Raw genomic sequence first — 21,089 nt, forward strand, 5'->3', positions numbered from 1 at the left:
TTTTTAAGGTTTATAGATTTGCAAGATTCCTTTATCATTTCACAATAATGTAAAATACTAGCTTGGTACTTTTCTCCCCTCACTAAGATTAGAGGTTTATTCTGAGACAACATGTTGAACCAGAACAAAGCATGCTGAAAGAGAATAAAATTAACAAAAACATTTTTTGATGCAGGCAAGTGTAACACCATGCATTTGTTACATTAATTTTTGTCTCTCCTTATCACATTAGCTTATTGAATTATGTACATGAGCCAAAATAAACCATTCATTTGAGACATGCTAATCTGAGTAAGAGCAGAAATTAAAAGAGAAAACCATGGCAACGCTTGGTCCCTTAGCTCTATTTTAAATGGATGAATTCTCTCTCCCTCACATCCTCTCTCTCTCTTTGAATGAGGGCTAGTTGGTGAGGCCTCTTCATTACCTCCAGTATCAGTCACAATTAGTGTTTTTCTTTTTTCTTTTATTGCCTGGGTCAAAAAAGACTGCATTCTTTCAGAAGGTTGTCTAAAGAAGGAGAGCTCGGATATGAGAGAGAGAGAGAGAGAGAGAGAGAGAGAGAGGGGAGAGAGAGAGACATCCCACCATCTCCCCTCCTCAAACTACTTTGCTTCTGTTACTAGGCAACACCTACAGGCATGTGCTAAATAAAGATTAGCACTGTGGCAAGCAGGTTGGCAGAAATGTAATGACTTGTCCGAGCCTCTTTTTTACCTCAGCCCTTCCCATAAGACCCTGTCCGGACGCTGAGCAGACCTACAGCAAGCCCTCTGATTAACCTCCAAAGCTGGTTAAACGGTTGATCCACACTGTAGACATGCTCAGGGCCTCCAGGCCAGGCAGCCTGAAATTATTTATTTATCTATCTATCTATTTATTTATTTATTTTCACATTGAACCCAATTTTGGATGGTTCGGACATGCATACGTGAGCAACAAAGGGCTCCATTGTCTGCTGAGTCAATGTCCAGCTGCTCCACCCTCACCTGGATGTGCAGCAGACAGAGCCTGACCCAGAAGCTCATGCTGCAGTGTCCCCAGAGAGAGGCCAGTGACGCACAGAGGAGAGAGAGCGAGGTGGTGGGGGGGGGGGGGGTTCTGTGACATAAAGCAGAGGCTGGGGAAGCAGAGAGGAGGCTGCCACGGATGCTGCTCCCCCCGCAATTGTCTTGAGCTCTCAACAGCGTCATCAGTCCTTCAGCTCGCCCGTGAAGAGCTCCCACTTAACCAGGAAGTACAAAAGCAGGCCACAGAAACAATGCACTTAGGAGACTTAAGAAGCACAACACATCCGCACACTAATGCTCCATCTACAGTACTGCAGGTCAAACAGAAGACGACACCCTACACCGCTGATGCAGTTTGCCATGTCATGAAAGGTTAAATGCAGACAGACATAGACTGACCTGCTAAATGACTCAGGAGAGTGAGACTGAAATCGCCCAATCTTCACTGGAAACACCAGCTCAGCCTTGGTGGTCTCTCTCTGCTTGCAGGCACATGCAGCTTTTTGCACTATCTATCTATCTATATATATATATATATATATCTATATCTATATCTATCTATCTCTATATCTCTATCTATCTATCTATATCTCTATCTATCTATCTATATCTCTATCTATATCTCTATCTATCTCTATCTATCTATATATAAACAAACATATACCCCTCCCAGGTGTTGTCCTCGAAAGTTGGCCCCACGGAGGAGGTTGTTATGCATCAAAAATAGGAAGCATGTCGTCAGAAGAAGCAGGACATGTTTATAAAAGGAAACGAGTGAAAAACGATTCCTCATTGTTTGTACAGTTCATCCCACGTTTTTTTTTTTGGTTTTTTTTGTCCTGAGAAAAAGGGAAAGCATGAGAGGCATTTGCTAAAGGGGTAAAGACATTTACCCACGTAGATTTCGTTAGTAGCATTACAGAGCTGGCAGAAAGTATAGCAAGCTAAAAGGTGGCATAAATCTCTTCTCCCTGTTCCTAGACTGACAGCACAACCATTCTGTGTGTGGGTCAAAGAAATAACATCCTCCTTTTCCTATTTTGAGGACACACCCCCTCCCAGAAGCATTGCAGGACCATGCCAATGCTGCTGCTTGTTTTCGCCTCACTCCACCCCCCCACACACACACATACACACGTAAGTTATTCTTTATATTCACTTCTGAGACCCTGGCTACCATGCTCCTCAGGAAGCCTGCGGTCTTTTCATCACGTTTCAAACCTGCCAGCCGGGGAGCGATTATTTTAAGGTCACCACCCGCCCTCCCCACTGGCCAAGTCCCAGTCAAGCTCTACAGCCTCCTCACCATACATAGTCTGCTGTCGTGTCTGTCTGTGCAACATCACATCCTGTGTGCATGCGTGCATGTGCATTTCTCTCTCTGCCTGCCTGCCACTTTCTCGCCTTTCTGCTGTGTTCTTTGCCTCTGACATTCGGCCCTTCGCACCCAGGACAGATTGGTACATTGGGGAGCCTGTTGCCGTGGTGACTGAGCTGGTCCAAGCGTGCCTTCACGACCCTCCTGTAGGCAGAGTGCCAGCGGTCCCCAGATGTCCCAACCCGACCACAGCAACAGCAGCACCTGAAACGACCCCAGAGAGCCTGGGCCAACAGGGAGTGGCTGCAAAAACAGGCTCCAACACACCACCGCCAACACAAAGGACACTAAAGACTAGCTCTGAGGCACAGAAAAAGTAGCACTCACAGGAACGACAGCAGCAGTCTTTGGCCGTTTTGAGCTTTTTAATAAAATGAGATGTATTTATAGTACGTACAATACAAGCATGACAAACAAAACACCGTTGGCCACTGATCTAAATTAGCAGTGGCTTTGCATAGCTTAAGAGAATCCAGTCACAACCACTGCTTTCATTTCTGCCAGGAAAAATCCAGGACATAAACCAATGACCACAAACTCAGAGATCCAATAACATTAATCCAAAGTTAAAAATAAACGTTTCCTAAATTTAAATAAACCTTGTTTCAGTTTTCATAGAAGTTGGCTTCCTAGGGGATTGTGGACCAGCCCATGTACTCTGTAAAAGGGTTGGTCAGGCAAGGTCAACGCTTGCTCAAAGCCTCCATGTTCCCCCTTCCCTTTGTCCAGTGTTGTTTAGGTCTGGCTCCGGAGCATTTCGCCTGGCACACCTCACCCGCTGTGAGATGGTGCAGCCTCAAGCGCTTCCTGCTCCTTCTAAACCATTTCCTTTGGACTTTGCGGAACCATTCTGATCCGTGTCTGTGCTTTCTGGCTCCTGGGTGCCACCCTCCTCCCTGCCCCGTGCCTCGCCCAGCTCGGTGCTTCCTTCCTGGGCTTCTGTGGTACGGCCCGCCTTCTTGCCCTGCTTGTCCTGGAAGACTTCTACCCCGACCATGCGCAGGTAGTGGAGACGTTCGTTGCGTGGGACGAAAGCCCTGATGGAAGTCTTCCCCCTCCAACCGCATAATTCTATGGGACACTGAGGGGAGCTGGGATCCCTGTAGAAAGAGAGATCGGGATGAAGAGGAAGCAAACCTGGAGCAACAGAGCCGTGACGGATGGCGTGAGGAGAGTTGGGGAGAAAATGGTCAGATTACTAATGCACAAATGAAAACGAAACAGGATTATCCATCACTGGAGCAAGCCATACCAGGAAGGATGAATGTGACTGGATCCAGTTGGAGGAGAGGGAGTGAGAGAGTGAGCAAACGAGCGAGTTAGGATGACAGTTATGCCCCACTTTGACGGGACGCAGGCAGCAGAGTGGAGTCAGAGTAGCAGGATGACGCTATATTGACAGCGTAATCACAGCAGCACCCATTCATCACCACACACTGACATCAGAGTTCCTCTCCATCCACATCAACCAGCAAGCGTGTAACCTGAGAGAAGTGTTCATGTAATGTCCATGTTTGTATGCGCACATGCACACGCACACACACACACACGATTAAATGCAGAAAACAGAGCACTCAGCTCAAGTACTGCAATATTGTTTACTGCACTGCTGGGAAGGGCTGTTTGGTATAACTAATCCATTCAACAGTCTCTTTGTAGGAAAGACATGGTCAAACCCTGTCTAACATCAGAAAAGGAACTGCACTCAATCAGTGGACAAGATCAGATGGATCAAAGCCCTCAGGAGACACAGGTGAGGTCTGTATTAGACCAGTAAACACTCCTACATGAGATTTACATGGTTCTTACAGGAATAGCACAAAGCAATCTTCCACTTGAAGTCACTTTTTAAAGATGGAATCAAACACGCAAAGCATTCCAAGGCTCCCACTGCTGCTAAAGGGCCGACGTTTTAGCGCAGCCACGATTACAGCTCCAAAGGACACACTGCCTGCTGTGCAGAGGATTGGCCAAAGTAATTCTCAGAACCACAGAAACTGAACGACCTGTTGCCTTTTAGCTGCAGGCCAACCTTTTAAGAAATTTGGCTCAGATCAAGATGCAGAGCTCTAAACATCATTGTCTGCATTTGTGTGTGTGCAGGTTTGTGTGAGAGAAGAAGAGTCTACACACAAAGCGCACACACACACACACACACACACACACACACACACACACACGTTTCTCTGACCAACTGTAGCATGGTTGTCTAGTGAGACAGACAATGTGCTTTCAGCTGAGACAAGCTATTTACCAGCAGAGAGCAAGACCGAGCAAGAGAAATGAAGGAGAGCTGGCTCCATCAGTTTAAATCGTCTAATTATGAGAGTAGAACAGTGATGGCTGATGTTCTGTCTATTCACAGAGTACTGCCCCACAGACAGACGACTAGTGCAGGGAACATCAAAGAGCACTGTTTACAAACATGACTATGAGGGTAAAGTGCCAGGATGTGTGTTTGCGCTGTCTCTCTCTCTCTCCTCACACACACACACACACGTTTCTCTGACCAACTGTAGCATGGTTGTCTAGTGAGACAGACAATGTGCTTTCAGCTGAGACAAGCTATTTACCAGCAGAGAGCAAGACCGAGCAAGAGAAATGAAGGAGAGCTGGCTCCATCAGTTTAAATCGTCTAATTATGAGAGTAGAACAGTGATGGCCGATGTTCTGTCTATTCACAGAGTACTGCCCCACAGACAGACGACTAGTGCAGGGAACATCAAAGAGCACTGTTTACAAACATGACTATGAGGGTAAAGTGCCAGGATGTGTGTTTGCGCTGTCTCTCTCTCTCTCCTCACACACACACACACACACACACACACACACAGGTGAAGACTTCACTTCCTTCGTATAATTAAAAACAATTCAAATCAGGTGACAAACATCACAATGAGGAGAGCACTTACTTTGGATCTGGCCGGTATTTTAAAACAATGCTGCCCATTTCTGGAGAATGAAGGGGAAAACAAAAAACAAACAAACCACATTATAATGAACACAGTACATGAGCACAAAGCATCGGGGAATATGTTGGTACTAAAACAAACAGCATCTTTTCCTTGGTCATGCAGAAAGCTATTCTTTTAACCCTCAGTATCAATGCTTGGTGTTCATATTGGTATGGCAACAAGTCTCTCCGGTACATGGCCGGGGGCAGAGGGAACTAACCAAGTTTCTTGGCCTGGGCATGGGTGTCTTCCCCCAGCCTGCTGAGGAAAGGATTCTCCTCAGTTAGGAGAACTTTGACATCCTCCAAACTAACGGTGATCACACGGGCTCTGATATAGGGATAGAGGGTGTAGATACCCTGAGAGAGAGAGAGAGAGAGAGAGAGAGCATACAGTCACTATTTTATTTCCACAGCAGATGCAACTACACACACACACACACACACACACACACACAGCAGAAAGCAATTCATCATTGTTATAACAGTATTCCTCTGCCCCAACATATGCTTCCCAAGGAGTTGCAAAATTAAGCACTGTAAACTTACACAGCATGTAAAGCAGGCATTGTTTACACGTCAGCTTTTTGCGGAATAGACAGTTCTGTAAGCACTAGAACATGGTGACTCATGCCGTTCCAGTGAGTCAAATCATGCTGTTCCACTCCCTCATTATTCACCAAAACTACATTTCCCAAAGCTCCACTGCCATGAGTATACAGCAGAGCAAGGAACACTTTGGCTCGAGTCCTCTCTGCCTCTCTAACATACATGTCCTGATGAGCCTGCTCTGAAACGTTTGAGGAAACGCAGCCCGATTTGGCAGCATACATCTGACTGTGGATATCAGCAGCAACATTTAAAAAAAAAAACTGAACTACGTAACAGCCCGAGTCCTGATTTATTGCAAAGCAACTGCAGTTGACAAGCAAAAGCTTCAGGGCTCAACGGCAACTAGTAAGTGTGTGCGGTGTGGCGGTGTTGGGCAGATGCGACAGTACCTCCTGCGCCAGCCTGAAGGCACAGCCAAACTGCTCTCCATCGTTATTCCTGGACCACACTTTCACACCCGTGTTGATCACCTAAGGAAGAGAGGCCAGGAAAACATGACTGCTAAGCGGCATTCCAAGCTCCTCCATCCTCCTCCAGAAATCTCGTGAGGCCTCTTGAGTCAATAAGTTGGACTCTCAACCGGGCGTTGTTCATTTCTCCCAGCAGGTGGCAGGCTAGAGAAACTCCCAGAATGCATATATGAAGTGGTGGTCAGCTGGTAGGAGCTGCCCTAGATGGTCCATGTGCATCAGCAGCCAATGCTGATTCGCTACCACAGAAGGAGGAGCTTACCCAGCAGGGTAGTCCCACTCACTCAGGGAGCATTTGCATACACTGGTGTCTGCATATACAGATACTGTCTGTACGACACATTTATGATATAAATGAGTTGTGTACTGACACGAGTGGAGATGCTGAAAATGTTTATACTACATACGGTGATTAAAACTAACTGAAGTTGAATACCAAAGCAGATATAAACTGAAATAAAAGACAAAATCTGCAAACAGATCAGAACAAAGGCAAAGGAATGAAAACAAAACACTCCTGGCACCAAGAAAACTGAAAATAACACCCTGTGAGGAAATGGAATTAAGCCAGATTCTCACAGACTTGTACGTGGTAGGAGAAATGTAGGAGCCTTATTTCAGAGTGTGTGTGCGCGTGAATGCATGCCTTCTCACTTTCATTCTCTCACTGTTGTTGAGCAGGACATTTCGAAGCTCCTTGGAAACCATGTACAGATGCCTTTTTTTGCCTTCGTGAGTTCTAGTCAACACATTCAGCTTGGGGAAGCCTGGGGAAAGGTCGTAGAATGCCCTGGAACAAGCATGTGCGCACACGAACATGTTAGCCAAACAGCAGAACGGGAAAAGACATGACCACTTCCACAAAAAACATGTGCACACACGCACATTAAACACAGTGATATATGATACAGAAGCAGAAGTCGATGTGGCTGAGTTGCAGTTGTCTCAGAGGGCTTAAACCAAAATGGCAACTTGCCAGGAATAAGGCCGTGTGCACCTGCCTCTACACAGTGTATGAGAAGTGGTCTCTCTCTGCAGCTTGACCACTGTTCCCCGACCCCCCCCGACCCCCACATCTAGCGGAAAAAGTGACAGCCCATTGAGGGGCTGGAGAGGGAGGGATTCTGGAGTCATATTTGGCATCCACATGATTTACAAATCATCTGACAGATTCAGCATGTACTGTGCCACTGGAAATACACTCCGAGGCAAGTGATGATTATGCATGATGATGCATGTGATCACAGCCCCAAATCCGGATTAGTAAAAGCTGAGTGCTGGGCCCCCACACCCACACACACACCCACACCCACTCTAGGCTTTGTAAAGGGAAGAGTGGAGCACTCACTGGATAGGAGGGAAGACAGGGTCCTCCTCAGTGAGGAACACAAAGGGGTCCTCTTTGAAGCCAAAGAGCTTCATCTTCTTTGAAGGTGGCGGCCTGGAACAGGGAGAAGGGCTCGTGTGAGTGAGACCACGGTGACCAGGACAGGGACAGGAGGCAAGAACACCCAGCCCAACACCAGCACCACTCGGTGCCTCACTGCACAAGATGTGAGAGAGAGGAAGCACAGAAACAGGGAGAAACAATGAAGAAAAACAGAAAGAGAGGTAGGGGAAAAAAAAAAAAAAAAAAAGAGCAACAAAAACAGAGATCTTAAACATTTTTTTTTGAAAAACACGAATGGAGAAAGACAGGATTGCAAGCATGCAGCACGTCGTGCCGAGGCCCCTCACCCACACACTCCATCTTTCTTCGAATCTGCATCCTGCTGGGTCTCTGCTGCCTCAGAGGTGCTGGGTTCTCCCTGTGTGGGGGCCTCCACCTCGCCCACCTCTGCAGAAGCCCGTATCACCTGAAGCTCCTCCGCCTGGGCTGTCTCTCCAGAGGGCACAGCCTCCGCGTTCCGGAGCTGGAAGAAGGGACAGGGAGGAAGAGGTTAGGGAGAGGAGGAGAGTAATCATCATGAGGATCTCGCTGGCAAGCTATTTTAAGGGGCCTAATTGGGCTGCAGGAACTCAAGATAAAAAGGTGCGAGAGAGAGGAGACCATTAAATAAGGAAGGCAGGAGGAGTGTACACGAGAGAGAGGGTGAAGGGCATGTATACAGACACATGCATACACATGGGAATTCTGTTCGTGAGTCATACAGAGGAAATCCAACAGCTCGGAGCGCTTGTCACAGCGGCTCGGCCACGGTGTGCTTTAGTAAACTTAGCCTCACGGCTTAGGGCGAAATCAGCACAGAAAAAAAACAGTGTATGGATCACTTTATAGGAACGTGACACAGGAAAGACAACATTACGACCAAGACAGCAGCTGCAAATTCACTGCTCTTCGGCCATCAAATAACAGACTTCCACGTTAAAGCTGCCGAGGTTCTTGGAAGCTTTGGCCTGCATTCATGTGATGACTGACTGTGGACAGAGGTCTCCACCTCTGCTAGGTTGGGTCACAGTACAGGAACATGACCCTCTCTGAGTTCAGCCACCTCACGGCTGGACATTACCTTTGGGTAGCGGCGATTCCAAGGCATGGGTGCCTTCTTCACCAGCACAGCCACAAAAAAGCCACCCGTGTTCTGATGATGTGGCAGTATCCTCATACTGAAACAACACCCACAACCAAGCACAAACACACATGCAAATTAACATGCAGATGTTTAGATGAGTATGACAGCCACTTTCTTTAACAAACAGCTAAAAATATTAAACAAAAGACTTAAAAAAAACAAAAAAAAACAAAACAAAACATTTTTTGTTTAAAAATCACACTCTCAAAGTCCTGGCCATGCATTAGTCACAGCAAATTACTCAGTAGAGCAGGAGTGCCACCTTGTGGAGTACAACGGTATTATCTGACCTCAGTGCCTCCCTGCGGTCAGGTACACGGCAGCAAGAGAGATGACATAGGTAGAGCTGGGCTCTCGAAGGAGGATGAGCAGTGGTGGGGGGGGGGGGGGGGGGGGGGGGGCATGTGAGCTCACCATCTCTCCAGCTTCATACTCTGCAGCTTTTCATCATCAGTCGGGGGGAACATGGTGGGTCTGATCTGGGTGTGTCGGGCCTCTGGCACTTCAGACCAGTTGGAATACCACTGGCCATCTCTGGTCATCAGCTGGAGGAGCAGAAGACATGGCGAGCTAAACTCCTCACCAATGACATGCTGTCTGCATCCAACAGATGAGTCCTTTACCACTTCCACAAAACATTTTAGAATTCAGTATAATAAACAGCACAGCAACAGCTTTTTGTTAATCATAAATTCCAAATGTGAGTTGTGAGTAAATCTTTAGAGGACTGGCGTCCAGCGGATCCTTACTTTCCAGGAGGTGATACCAGGCATGAACTTCAGGCCTGGCAGGTCTGCCACAGCCTCAACCAGCTCCAGCGCACCTGGATGAGGAGATGAGTTTAGCGCACACAGCTGTTAAGAGTCCTCTTACGACATGCACACCCAGGCACTGACATCGAGTCTGCCTCATTCTTTTAAAGCTTTCATTACTCTTACACTGCAACAGCGAGACACTCAGTTTACAGCACAATTTTCCTGGCCCTTTGTACAAATCCAGTATACTGTACATTAATCAGTAGCAACAGACTCTACACATTTTAACGAATCTTTGTAAAGTAACTGACAAAGTCAAACTAAGTCCCAGTGAAATGTTGATTGGTGTATAATTAATGGAAGCCTGCTGTTATGGTGTGTTATGGAAAACGTTGAATATTCTAGTGAAGACTCCTCATTCCCCTCTAAACTGTAAACAGCCCTTGTTGCTGAAGGCTCAAGGACAGACATCATACCTTCACTCTTCTCCAGCAAGGAGGCAATGACTGCTTCATCTTCCACAGGGTTCAGAGAGCAGGTGGAGTACACCATCCTGCCACCTACAGCTAGCTGCTCCACCCCACGCACAGCTATCCTCAACTGAAGCCTGGCACGGAAAACAGGGATAATGCACACGTCCACACATGTCCACACACTTTGAATACTGCAAAACCACACTGGAAAAATGAAAACAATTGCACCCATCACTCTTACTGCTGAACTAATGATCTTTATCAGAATCCAAAGAAAATAAATCCACAGTCCCCCACACCTTTCACAAGCCCACTGACTGCACAACAGTCACAGAAACTGCTGCAGTCTGGTTACAGAAGGTGGTGAGCACCACATACAGAGCAACACACTCAGGCCTGCTACATGGCTGTGAATGCGCACGCGCATGCACACACACACACAAACACACACAGAGATCCAGAGATCCTGGACAGCTGACTCAAACACATCACATCTGCATGCTTGCTTGCTTTCTCTCCCCCCCCCCCCCCCCCCCATCTCCCTTTGTTTGCTCATCTGTCTGTCCATCTCCATGTCCCCCAGGTGTCTCACCCATGCAGCTGAAGGCCATTGCTGGTTGTCCACTTTTTCCACACGTCTATGTTCTTTCTCATCGTCCCATCTCCACTGGGGGCAAAAGGGCAAACGTTTTGCATTAAACCTTGGAAACTAACATACAGCAATCTTTGCCTCAGTACCCACCCTCACCATTACAACATGAGAACACAAACTAAACCGAGCGATGTGCTGAGGCAGCGCAGGGTGCGGACCCCTGTACCACCTCATGTCAGCCATTTGGAAACAGGAAATCAGGAGCGTGTTTCCTGTGAGCACATGACCTCATGTGCGTGCCGATTTCCAACTCTTCCACCCATGAGAACACAATTGCACCAAACTTCTTTTTCTCTTCTCCTTCCAAGCCTGCTATTCTGGGGTGAACCATTTCAGCTGGGGTAACCTGATCCTGGATGGGTTAGCGAGCGGGCAGACTGTAATTATGCCTTTCAACCTCAGCCCAGAGCAGCTCATTGGTGGGTAAAAGCTTAGGCGGTAGAACCCGCACTGGCCACACTGTGTGAGGAAGGCGTTTGCTCCCTCATACCTACTCCCAGGGCTGCAGCAGGCATTAAACTGGCTCTATTGCGCTTGGCGCAGGACTCCAACCCCTGGCTGCCCTCCAAGCCATGCACGCACTCCCCTATATGAGACTGCATGCTGAGAGACAGTTTCATGCGTTATGGATTCCTCTCTAATGAAAAAGAAGAGGTTCTGGTTTGCGTGTGTAAAAATATGAACCTATACTCACTCAGGGCCACAGACAATATTTGCAACTTATGAACTATAGACTCCTAACATTTTTACTTCATTTGAGTGCTTTAAATAAAAGACCTTCACGATTTCCTCCAGCTGAAAGTTACAAGTTTTTATGATCTGAAACGGAACTGTTCTGCTCATTTCTTTGCACTGTATACATAAATACACTGTATACATAAAGTTTATACCAAAAACATAGCATGAAAAATTTTGCAACAGAGCTGGCAACAGCACAAACTTAACCAAAAGGAAGCCCAAAACAACAGCAGAGAAAAGCTTCTGTGTTAATGTAGAAATGCATTCCCTAACCTCCAAAAAAGCTGTGCTGAAACACCCAGTTCGATGCTTGGTCTGGTCAACTGTTACACACACACACACACACACACTGAGTGCCAACAGCTGGACTGGGGAGGGCCATTTGGCCTCATTTCTTTCTCTCTAGGACCTAGAATCTAGGGTCATACCTGCCTTCCTTTAAAGTCTTAACCTCCTTAGAATGACAAAGTATAGAGCAAAGTATACAGACCAAAGTATAGAGCAGAAGTGTGGAAGCAAGCGGTAATTGTCCAGACAGAGAACAGAAGTAAAACCTACTCTGCAATAGGATAATAATCCAAAACATGAAAGCTTCCAGCACTGTTTAGACAGTAAAGAATAGCAAAGCATATGGAAATTGGTCTGGCCTCCATAATCATTTGACCAGTCGGTGAGAAACGCCTGTACCCTGAGAAAAGATTAACTTTAAAAAGAACCTATAGGGTTAGTCCTTGCTCATTTACCCAAGCATGGATACGGTGAAGGCCTGGACTTGACTGTAGTGCCAATAGTTAATCACATATGGACATTTTTTATAGGCTAGAAATGGACACTCTTTAGGCTAAATCTTTGTCTCATTATCTGGCCTGTAAAGGATTAGACTGTCTCTCCAACACACAAAGTAGACTCTGATATTTCAGTGTCATTACAGGTAAAGGTGGTTATTTTGATATATGTAATACTTCTTTATTATTAAAAATCTTTTAGTGGAACCCTCTTTGTTAATAAATGTACAGCGTAAATACAGTACACATGGCCCGCAGTATATCTAACGAGAGCCATAAGGATAAGCTTTGCATGCACAGAGGAGGCCAGGCAAGGGAGCTGACCATACACGCACCAGCCCACTCACCTGCAGGGAACGTCACAGAGGACCCGGTCATAGAAGAGGACCTCTTTCTTCCCATCATGCTCCAGCTGCAAGCGGGGGATGCAGGAGGCATCGTGATTCACCACCATGATGCACGGACTGTTCAGCCTCTTGGCCTGGTGCACCAGCAGGTAGCAGCGCTTGTTGTCCACATCGTTGGCAATCACGAAACCCTCTGGAGAAAGAGACAGAGAGACAGACGGTGCATGTGAAAGTAAAAAAGAGTGCATGTGCGACAGAAGGAGAAAGGGAATGAAATGGAGAGATGGAGAAAGAGATTTGGTTTTTCTACTCTGGATTTGGGAGAAGTGTGGACAACCACTTCAGCTCATGTGAGACATGTGGTTACCAGGGAAGGGTACATCCATATCAGCATGAAGCATCTCTATGAGCTGAGCTGTCTTTGACCCTGGGGCAGCACACATGTCCAGAATCTGCACACACAACCCAAACTTAACATAACTCGCAAAAATGTCAGACAAGGCAGCATGACTGCAACATTTGAAATCTCCTGAGTGCAAACAGTACCTTATGGTGAGGCTCTATTTTCAGCAGTAAAGGGGGGATCATACTGACTGCCTCCTGTCTGCTAATATTTCCCTGAGAAACAAGAAAAAGGGTAATCAAAGCCCATTATAGCTGCGATTTGAAAGAACCCAGGATGACCACCAGTCAAATAATGGACAGTTGTAACTTACCGACTCAGTTTCACTGACTAGGAACTGGTGGAATTTCTCCAGAAGTGGAGACTTGCGCAAGATCTTCCTGCTCATGTTGGTGTGCCAAGCCAAATCATCTGGGTACCTGTGATCACACAAAGATCTCACATTTGGCTACACAAAAACATACCATTAAAAAAAAATTATAATAAACACACAACACAATAAGCTTCACCAGTCCAAACACTCATACCATCTTAGAGCCTGAGGGGCCTCTATCTTCTGGCCATCTATTTCCAGGTCTTGAATCTCTTTGAAATATTTCTCCTTCAGGGTGTGAAGGATCTCTTTTGCATGGCTATTTTAAAATACAGAAATGACAAGAAAGTTAGATTTCAAAACCTTTACAATCCAAGTCACCACTGGTAATAAAACTTTGCATAAAAGGTCCTCAAACGTTGGGAGATTAGCAGCATGGATGCTAAACATTTTTGAAAGTACCATCTTGGAATAGTCACTCATCCACCCTGAAATTGATGCCCTCAGATCAAAGAACATCTAGTCAGTGAACCAAAAATCCTTTTCACCCTAGTGCTATTAAAAATATCACAACAGACACTGCAGTTATGGCTATGAAAGTGAATTTTGGCGGGCCTTGACCTTTTGTAGCCAGTGATCCGGATGGTAGCAGGTAGCGGCTCTCTCATGGCTTCCATAAACTCCTCAAACTCTCCCTCTGGAACGATGTTCAGTTCACGGTAGTATTGCTCAAACAACTTGTTCTCCTTAATAATTTCAGAGTAACCCGCGCCCCAACCCTGTCAACAAAGCAAAGGCACGTGATTATCGATGCGGCACTCGGGCAGGAGAACATCACCAGCTCTGATGCCCAGTGTGACTTCACCATTTGGGAATCACATGCACCGCAGTAACGAGAGGACCCACGTTAACCTCACCTGGGAACACTTCATACTTTGCCTTTTTCAATAAACAAGGCTTTAATAATTGCCTATGCAGCAGTCGATAAAAATTACACAAATTGTATATTTAAAAAAAAAAAACCATGGGAACCTGCAGTGCTGCTCTTGCAGCAATACAGCATAACACTCACGCTAGCTAGTTAGCTAGCTAGCAAACTTACAGCATTATCTCTACTTCTGCTCCCTTCTGGTCGTTGGTCTCTGTTCTGCTGATTCTGCCTGTTCCTATTTCTTTTACCCATATTGGACAGGCACACAACTCGGGAAAATAATCTACGCAGCGTTTTCAAATCTGTGTTAGGAAGGGGGGGGAAAAGACGACCTTAGCCAACTTCTCTTTAGAGTGCAGCCAGCTAAACTCATGTGGCTCTGACGCAAACTCACGACGTACACCACCAGCATTTAAGGACCCTCTGGTGGCTGTCCTGATGCCTGAATTATATTGTGAGGTCAAGTCTTTAAGATAATTACATATTTCTATTATAATTATGTTAATGTTGTTTTTAGGATTGCTCAGCAATTATTTATTTTACTCGGGAGTGGTGGAAAATGTTAATGGTAAAAAAAAAATGAGATGTACAATATGTAGAACTAAACATTTTGTAGGCTGCGCATAAATGTTCTTCTTTCAGTGCGACGAAAATCATAATTTTCTCCTTTCATGTAAAATTTAAACGGACACTTACTACTGACTTAGAAATAATGACATCTATAGCGGTTTTGCAGTTGCTTCCCCAAGCCCCGCCCACTCTTCGTGTGATTGGTCGACACGTCGGTCGAAGAAACCTCGATTATGAGCAGAGGTACCGGTCGGAGATTCGTGTCCCACTGTGCATCTTTGACTCCCGGTCGTTTTTCTTTTAGCAATATGGACAAGATGCTGAAGAAGCTGTTTTCTTCTGACGAGGAAGAGCTTTATGTTTTGGATTGTTTATCATACGTTATGATGTCAATGGCATGTGTAACGTTTGTAGTGTTGCTCTTTGAGAACGTGCCTTATGGTAGGTACGCATCTAGTAAATATGGGTTTCATGTTAGTGTCAGACTTTCGTGGTTAATTCAAGAACTGCCTGCTTTTCTCGTACCACTGAGTTTGGTGCTATGGGCTTCATCATCGAGGGCAATGTACCTACCTAACCAGCTACTCCTTGGCATGTATTTTTGCCATTATTTCCAAAGGTATGGCAATGCGTTGTCAGTACATCAGCTATAGATTTGTAAGGACTTGTGTTTGACCGAGTTGTATTATACCTGTGTGTGTGTCCAGAACTTTCATATACCCGTTTTTAATCAGAGGAGGGAAACCCACTCCATTTGGGTCATTTGCTCTGGCATTTGCTTTCTGCACCTGTAATGGGTATCTGCAGGCAAGGTACCTGAGCCACTATGCAGAGTTTCCCCCTGGTTGGGTTACCCACCCCTACTTCATCACAGGTGGGTAATATGTTAGTAAACCAGGACTCCCACTTGCCCTTAAGGTGTGCTGTGTAAAAAGCTAAATGCAGCAGTGCTTGTGCATGCATGTCTGAAGTGGGCGAGTAGATAATGGTTCACACAATGAATTCACTATCAGCCTGTTATCATTATTGTTGATATTATTGTTGTTGTCATTGTCATTATAATTAATAGGAGGAGAAGGAATATTGCTGTTTTTCGTCTTGTGAACTTTGACTGGATCACACTGTTAATTTTCTGTGGCTGCCCCAGAAATCAAATTACTGATGTACTGCTTGTAATTACACCTAATTATGTTTTTCATTTATTTTCTTGCTCACTTTTCAAACACATTCACACATTATCACAGCAGCCTGTTTCTCACTGAGGGCTATTATGCTCTCAAATTGATTGTTACGGTGGATTCTTATGTAATGTTAGATTTTCTTTTCATGTAGGGTCATGCCTATGGTTCCTTGGATGGGTAATTAACATTCATTCTGACCATATACTAAGGAACCTCCGTGCGCCAGGAGAAACTGGCTACAACATACCGAGAGGTATAACAATATTAATATTTTTCACATGTGCATTTGTAGTTTGTGCTCTTTTTCAGTATATTTTGAAGTATTACTTCTTGCAGATGAGTATATCTCATTATCAGTGTCAATAATCAATAATTATTATTGACATTATCAATAATGTCATACACTGTCCATATATTCTTAGAGCCCAATGCAGATAGTTCAAATGAAGAATAAGAATGAATGATTGTCTATTCACATCTGACTTAAACATTTTAACATAAATCATATTTTTTCCATTGCTGCTGCTGTGGAAAATACCAAACAATAATCTACAAAAATATTTTAACAATTTTTTTGAGGTTTCACTGGAAAGGTTACCAAAGATTTGGATTAACCATCAGTATATTTGAACTGTATTTTGTATTTTCTTGAATCATATTTCTATAATGCTTAGAAAAGCAGAACTTCAAAATTCCTACTGTAGCTGTTTTCTCTGTGGTTCTTCATGAATATAATTTGCTTACGTTATTAAATTAGATGTGCTGCATCCATTGCATGGATGTGAAAAGAATTCAGAAACAACAGCAATGCATGTCTAAAAACTGGTGTATAAAAGCAAGTCAAGTCAAGTCAAATTTATTTATATAGCACTTTTTACAACAGATGTTGTCACAAAGCAGCTTTAGAAATGTCCAAGTCCAAGCCCCCAGTGAGCAACCCAAGGGTGACAGTGGCAAGGAAAAACTCCGTAGAATATGAGGAATAAATCTTGAGAGGAACCAAGACTCAAAGTGCGTGGGGGTGGCATCCTCCTCTGGGTGACAACGGACACCACAATAGTAACAATATAGACAATAAGGAGCAGAATAATTAGTGAATTAGATAGATAAATAAATAATAATAACATGAAAAGAATAAACAATTAATGTCTAGGTGGCAATTAAGGCAATTAAAGTCCTAGTCTGGTCCCGATGGTGTGTGAGTGTCCGAAACCCATCCTGCACCAGAATGTCCATCGAGGGCAACAGAGAAGTAGTTTGCTGGGGTGGAGGTGTGGTGGGCTACAGCAGGGGACATCAGGGGGTGGTGGGAGTAGCCATGACAGCTGAGACAGGTTGAGGATCATTAACATCATCACATCAGGGGTAGGTGTACCTCGGAAGAAAGAGAGAATACGTTATTTGGCACATTCAGGTATGAGTGTGTGTAAATTAGGGGATTATAATGTGCAATGATGGACTCTGGCAGCAATGGTCATAAAAGCATTAGTTATAATATGGATAATTTTCCAAGCTAAGACAGAAATGTAGTAAAGTGATATGTAGTAAAATAAAACCGATTAAAGTAATTACAACATTAGTGAAGTAGTTTAATCAGTTAAAGAATAAAGCTTTGTGTGGAAATGAAGTGCCGAGTACAGGGGTCAATACAGTGTTACAATTGAATTCAGTTGCTTTTGATGGATGTTGTGGGAAAATCAAAACAGACACCATTTTGATCACTTTGGTGACCTGCAGAACATTTTATTCCATTTTATTCCTTTTTCATTAATATTGAAATATTTTAACAATATGTGAACAACATTCAAATTCTCAGCAGTCACGTAATTAGAAACATCTACATTATAATGGGATTTAAGTGCACAATTACAGACTGTAGCTCATCTGTCTGTCCAATGCATTATTCAGAAGATGACCATGGAATAGAGCATGGCTAACACAGATGAATGGCACCAGATGGGTTATAGACTGTAACTGTTTACCTGCAAGGTCAAATATTTATTATAAAGTGACTACAGAGTGTATAATAAACATATAGATGAGAAAGAATGTTATTTAAATATATATTTAGGTTCTGAATTACTAAACCCTGCTATTGCAGGAATACCATGGTGACTACTCTAGACTTCAGTGCCTGCTGATGTCACTGTCCTGAGGCAGCCCTCTTAGGGCTGGTTTTCTGGATATTAATTAAATCTACTCCTGGACTAGACTGCAGTACTAATGGTGAATTGTGATGCTGAATTATTTTTAGTCTAAGGTTAAGCTTAGTCTGCATGTGAGAAGTGGGTCCTTAGTATATCAGTATTTAAGTGTGCTCTGTCATTATCCAGTGGCTTGTCCTTGTCCCTGTGGCGCTTGCAATAATACAAAAATATTATTTCATTAATTCAGAAAATTTTAGGGATTCACAAAATGACAAAAAAGTGCTGTTTAATCCATATTGTGCTGTTTAATCCATATTGTTTATATTCAACTTTGACTCTTTTTACAGTTTACAATGATATAGTTAAAATAAGTCATTATTATTTTCATCATCATCATCATCATCATCATTATTTTGTAAGCATGAAAGTTCAAGATTTGTATTGTGTGGTGTAATGACAAAACTGGATTGCACTAAAATACAAATCCTGCCTGATTATTTAGTACATGTGCTGTTTATTAGTGCTGAAATCTAGCATTTCATAATACTACACAGTGCATTGGGCAGCCTAAGGTGACAGTGTTTCTCACAATTTGGCTCTTGTAGGTGGCTTGTTTGAGTATGTGTCTGGTGCGAACTTTCTCGGGGAGATCATAGAATGGGCTGGATTCGCACTTGCTGTTCACTCAATCCACAGTGCAGCTTTTGCACTCTTCACCTCCATCATTCTGTCTAGCAGAGCAGTAGCTCACCACAAGTAAGATCTTTTAAACACAAGATGTTATGAGTGTCACTTCTTTTATGTAATAGTGAGTTTCTGTATATTAATTGCCTGAGATTGAGGCTTTCTGTTTCCATGGACAAATATGCTTCTGTTTGGTAGTTCTCATGAAAAAACCATAATGCTTTGGATTTATTGTTTTGCTCTGCAGGTGGTATCTCGTGAAATTTGAGGATTACCCCAAACACAGGAAAGCTTTAATTCCATTTGTGTTTTGATCATGATCAATCCACAACATTGTCTTTGCTGTTACATGTAATAACATGAAAGCAATATTGTTGACATGTTCATTTTATTATGTGATGAATTTAGCAAAACAAAACCAACTTTGTCATAAGGTCATGTCCAGTAAATATTCTCAGTGAGCTGGTTTCTTCAGCACAAGATTGCATCTGTTTGTGGACTAACACTATCAACACTGCAAATCATACCACCACTAAACTTAAAGTGTTTAGAGGAAATATGCAAGAGTGAATAAGGTGCATAATGGATAATGACTACTGAAGACCTGCTGGTTTGGAACAACCCAAAGAGTCAAAGATTTAATAATATATTTAAAATCCAATTATAGAAACTACTATTGATGCCTTTTGGCCAACCATTATCCTCAAAAGTTAATTTAAGAAGTTTAAACAATGTTGGAAAACCTCTATCATTTTCTTTGTACAAACTCTCTTTTAGTTTAAAAGTTTTAATTCTTGTAGCATGTACAGTATTCAAAATAAAAACCTCAAGCAGTCTCACATGAAGAGAGATGTTTCTAAAAACAGCTTCAGTCCTTGACAAGAAGCCAAAACAAGATCTATATGTTTTTACAGAAACATTGGGTCAGCGTCTCTTGATACCTCTCCAGATCGCAACCATAAAGGCCACAATTATGTTCCGTCACTTAAGACTCCGTGATTGTCACATATGATGACTATAACCTGTAAACACGGACCGCACATATATGATCTGTATTCAGAGAACATAAATGTGCTTTTCAACTGAATGTTTTAAAAGGTTACATATACAGAAGAGCCCAGTAATATCCTTCAGCAACAGCAGTCTAATTAGATGCACTGGAGATGAACATAGTTCACCATCCACAAGTTAGATCCTGTAAGGACCAGATATAAACTATAACCAAATATCATTCACAATTAGATGTTGAAGAAGAAAACAATTTCAGTAATACATAAGATAAATGGAGTAAAGTTGAATAAGGGTATGAATATGGTTGCTCTATGTAAATTCCATATTTTTTCATTGTATATAAGAATCGGATTGTAGTTCTTTCTTCTACACTCATTTGTTTTTACATGGTCATACTGAAAGTGAAGAAGTCAGGCCAGCTCTGTTGTGGGAAGGCAGGTCTGGCCTCATCTGTAGAAGAGAGAGCTCTCAAGGTCCAGCCCTCACTCTGCAGCTGTGTTAACATCAGCCAGCCCATCAACTTTGCATACACAGATTTGGTCCTAAACTGTAAGCATGCCAAAATCCCATTCAGAATTTGCATGTTTATAAACCACATGGTTTAAGCCTGTGATTCCATGTAAAGTTTATCCATACCCACAATTAATTGTTGTCCATCCGGATCTTGATAAAGTTACAGTAAAACAAAAATGATTAACATCATTCATCTAAGCCTTCTTATGCCAAACAAAATTCCACAAGTTTAAAACAACTAAGATTGGCTGAAGGTGCAAATTATTGAGAATTTCCTGTTTTTCCAGGTTTGAATCACATGGAATCACTTTTCTGATTCTTTGAAATAAATATTTGTAACTTGCCCATGATTCTTATTCATGTTTTAACAGCTAGGACGTTAAAACATGATTTGATTATGGAGCTGAGGCAGTGGACAGACAATAAAAGCTACAAATTTGGAGTGCCCACCATGTTTGAGCATTAGTGGAGTAGCACGTGTCAGGGATGTTTTCATGGTTCATCACTTGTAATAATATCCTAGAGTAGCCTAAACGGGGCGCAAATGCTGGCATGGATCTAGAACGTGCAGGCGTCTTGCAAAATATCTT

The 21,089-nt window shown here is 43.5% G+C and overlaps 2 protein-coding genes across 3 annotated transcripts; one reads left to right on the top strand and one right to left on the bottom strand.

The window, feature by feature from the left end:
- Nucleotides 1-2,738: 2,738 nt before the first annotated feature.
- nsun2 (NOP2/Sun RNA methyltransferase 2) lies at nucleotides 2,739-14,771 on the bottom strand. Of its 2 annotated transcripts, none has more exons than XM_035529438.1 (19): nucleotides 14,565-14,771; nucleotides 14,084-14,241; nucleotides 13,677-13,781; nucleotides 13,463-13,568; nucleotides 13,293-13,364; nucleotides 13,114-13,198; nucleotides 12,747-12,939; nucleotides 10,817-10,891; nucleotides 10,228-10,358; nucleotides 9,746-9,819; nucleotides 9,411-9,541; nucleotides 8,934-9,030; nucleotides 8,161-8,336; nucleotides 7,772-7,864; nucleotides 7,078-7,213; nucleotides 6,343-6,423; nucleotides 5,563-5,701; nucleotides 5,301-5,340; nucleotides 2,739-3,488 (listed from the first exon to the last, which is right to left on the bottom strand). In XM_035529438.1, exons 1-19 carry the CDS (start codon nucleotides 14,643-14,645, stop codon nucleotides 3,185-3,187), a joined length of 2,277 nt encoding a protein of 758 aa, XP_035385331.1. In that variant the 5' UTR covers nucleotides 14,646-14,771; the 3' UTR covers nucleotides 2,739-3,184. The 2 variants fall into 2 exon arrangements, with proteins under 2 accessions (XP_035385331.1, XP_035385330.1); XM_035529437.1 differs by having other exon boundaries at nucleotides 7,772-7,966.
- Nucleotides 14,772-15,218: 447 nt separating this feature from the next.
- On the top strand, nucleotides 15,219-19,792 carry srd5a1 (steroid-5-alpha-reductase, alpha polypeptide 1 (3-oxo-5 alpha-steroid delta 4-dehydrogenase alpha 1)). Its single transcript, XM_027030424.2, has 5 exons — nucleotides 15,219-15,582; nucleotides 15,671-15,837; nucleotides 16,296-16,397; nucleotides 18,897-19,047; nucleotides 19,223-19,792. Exons 1-5 carry the CDS (start codon nucleotides 15,272-15,274, stop codon nucleotides 19,287-19,289), a joined length of 798 nt encoding a protein of 265 aa, XP_026886225.2. The 5' UTR covers nucleotides 15,219-15,271; the 3' UTR covers nucleotides 19,290-19,792.
- Nucleotides 19,793-21,089: the final 1,297 nt, after the last annotated feature.

This window comes from Electrophorus electricus, chromosome 8, assembly GCF_013358815.1.
Source record: "Electrophorus electricus isolate fEleEle1 chromosome 8, fEleEle1.pri, whole genome shotgun sequence".
NCBI classification, from domain to species: domain Eukaryota; kingdom Metazoa; phylum Chordata; class Actinopteri; order Gymnotiformes; family Gymnotidae; genus Electrophorus; species Electrophorus electricus.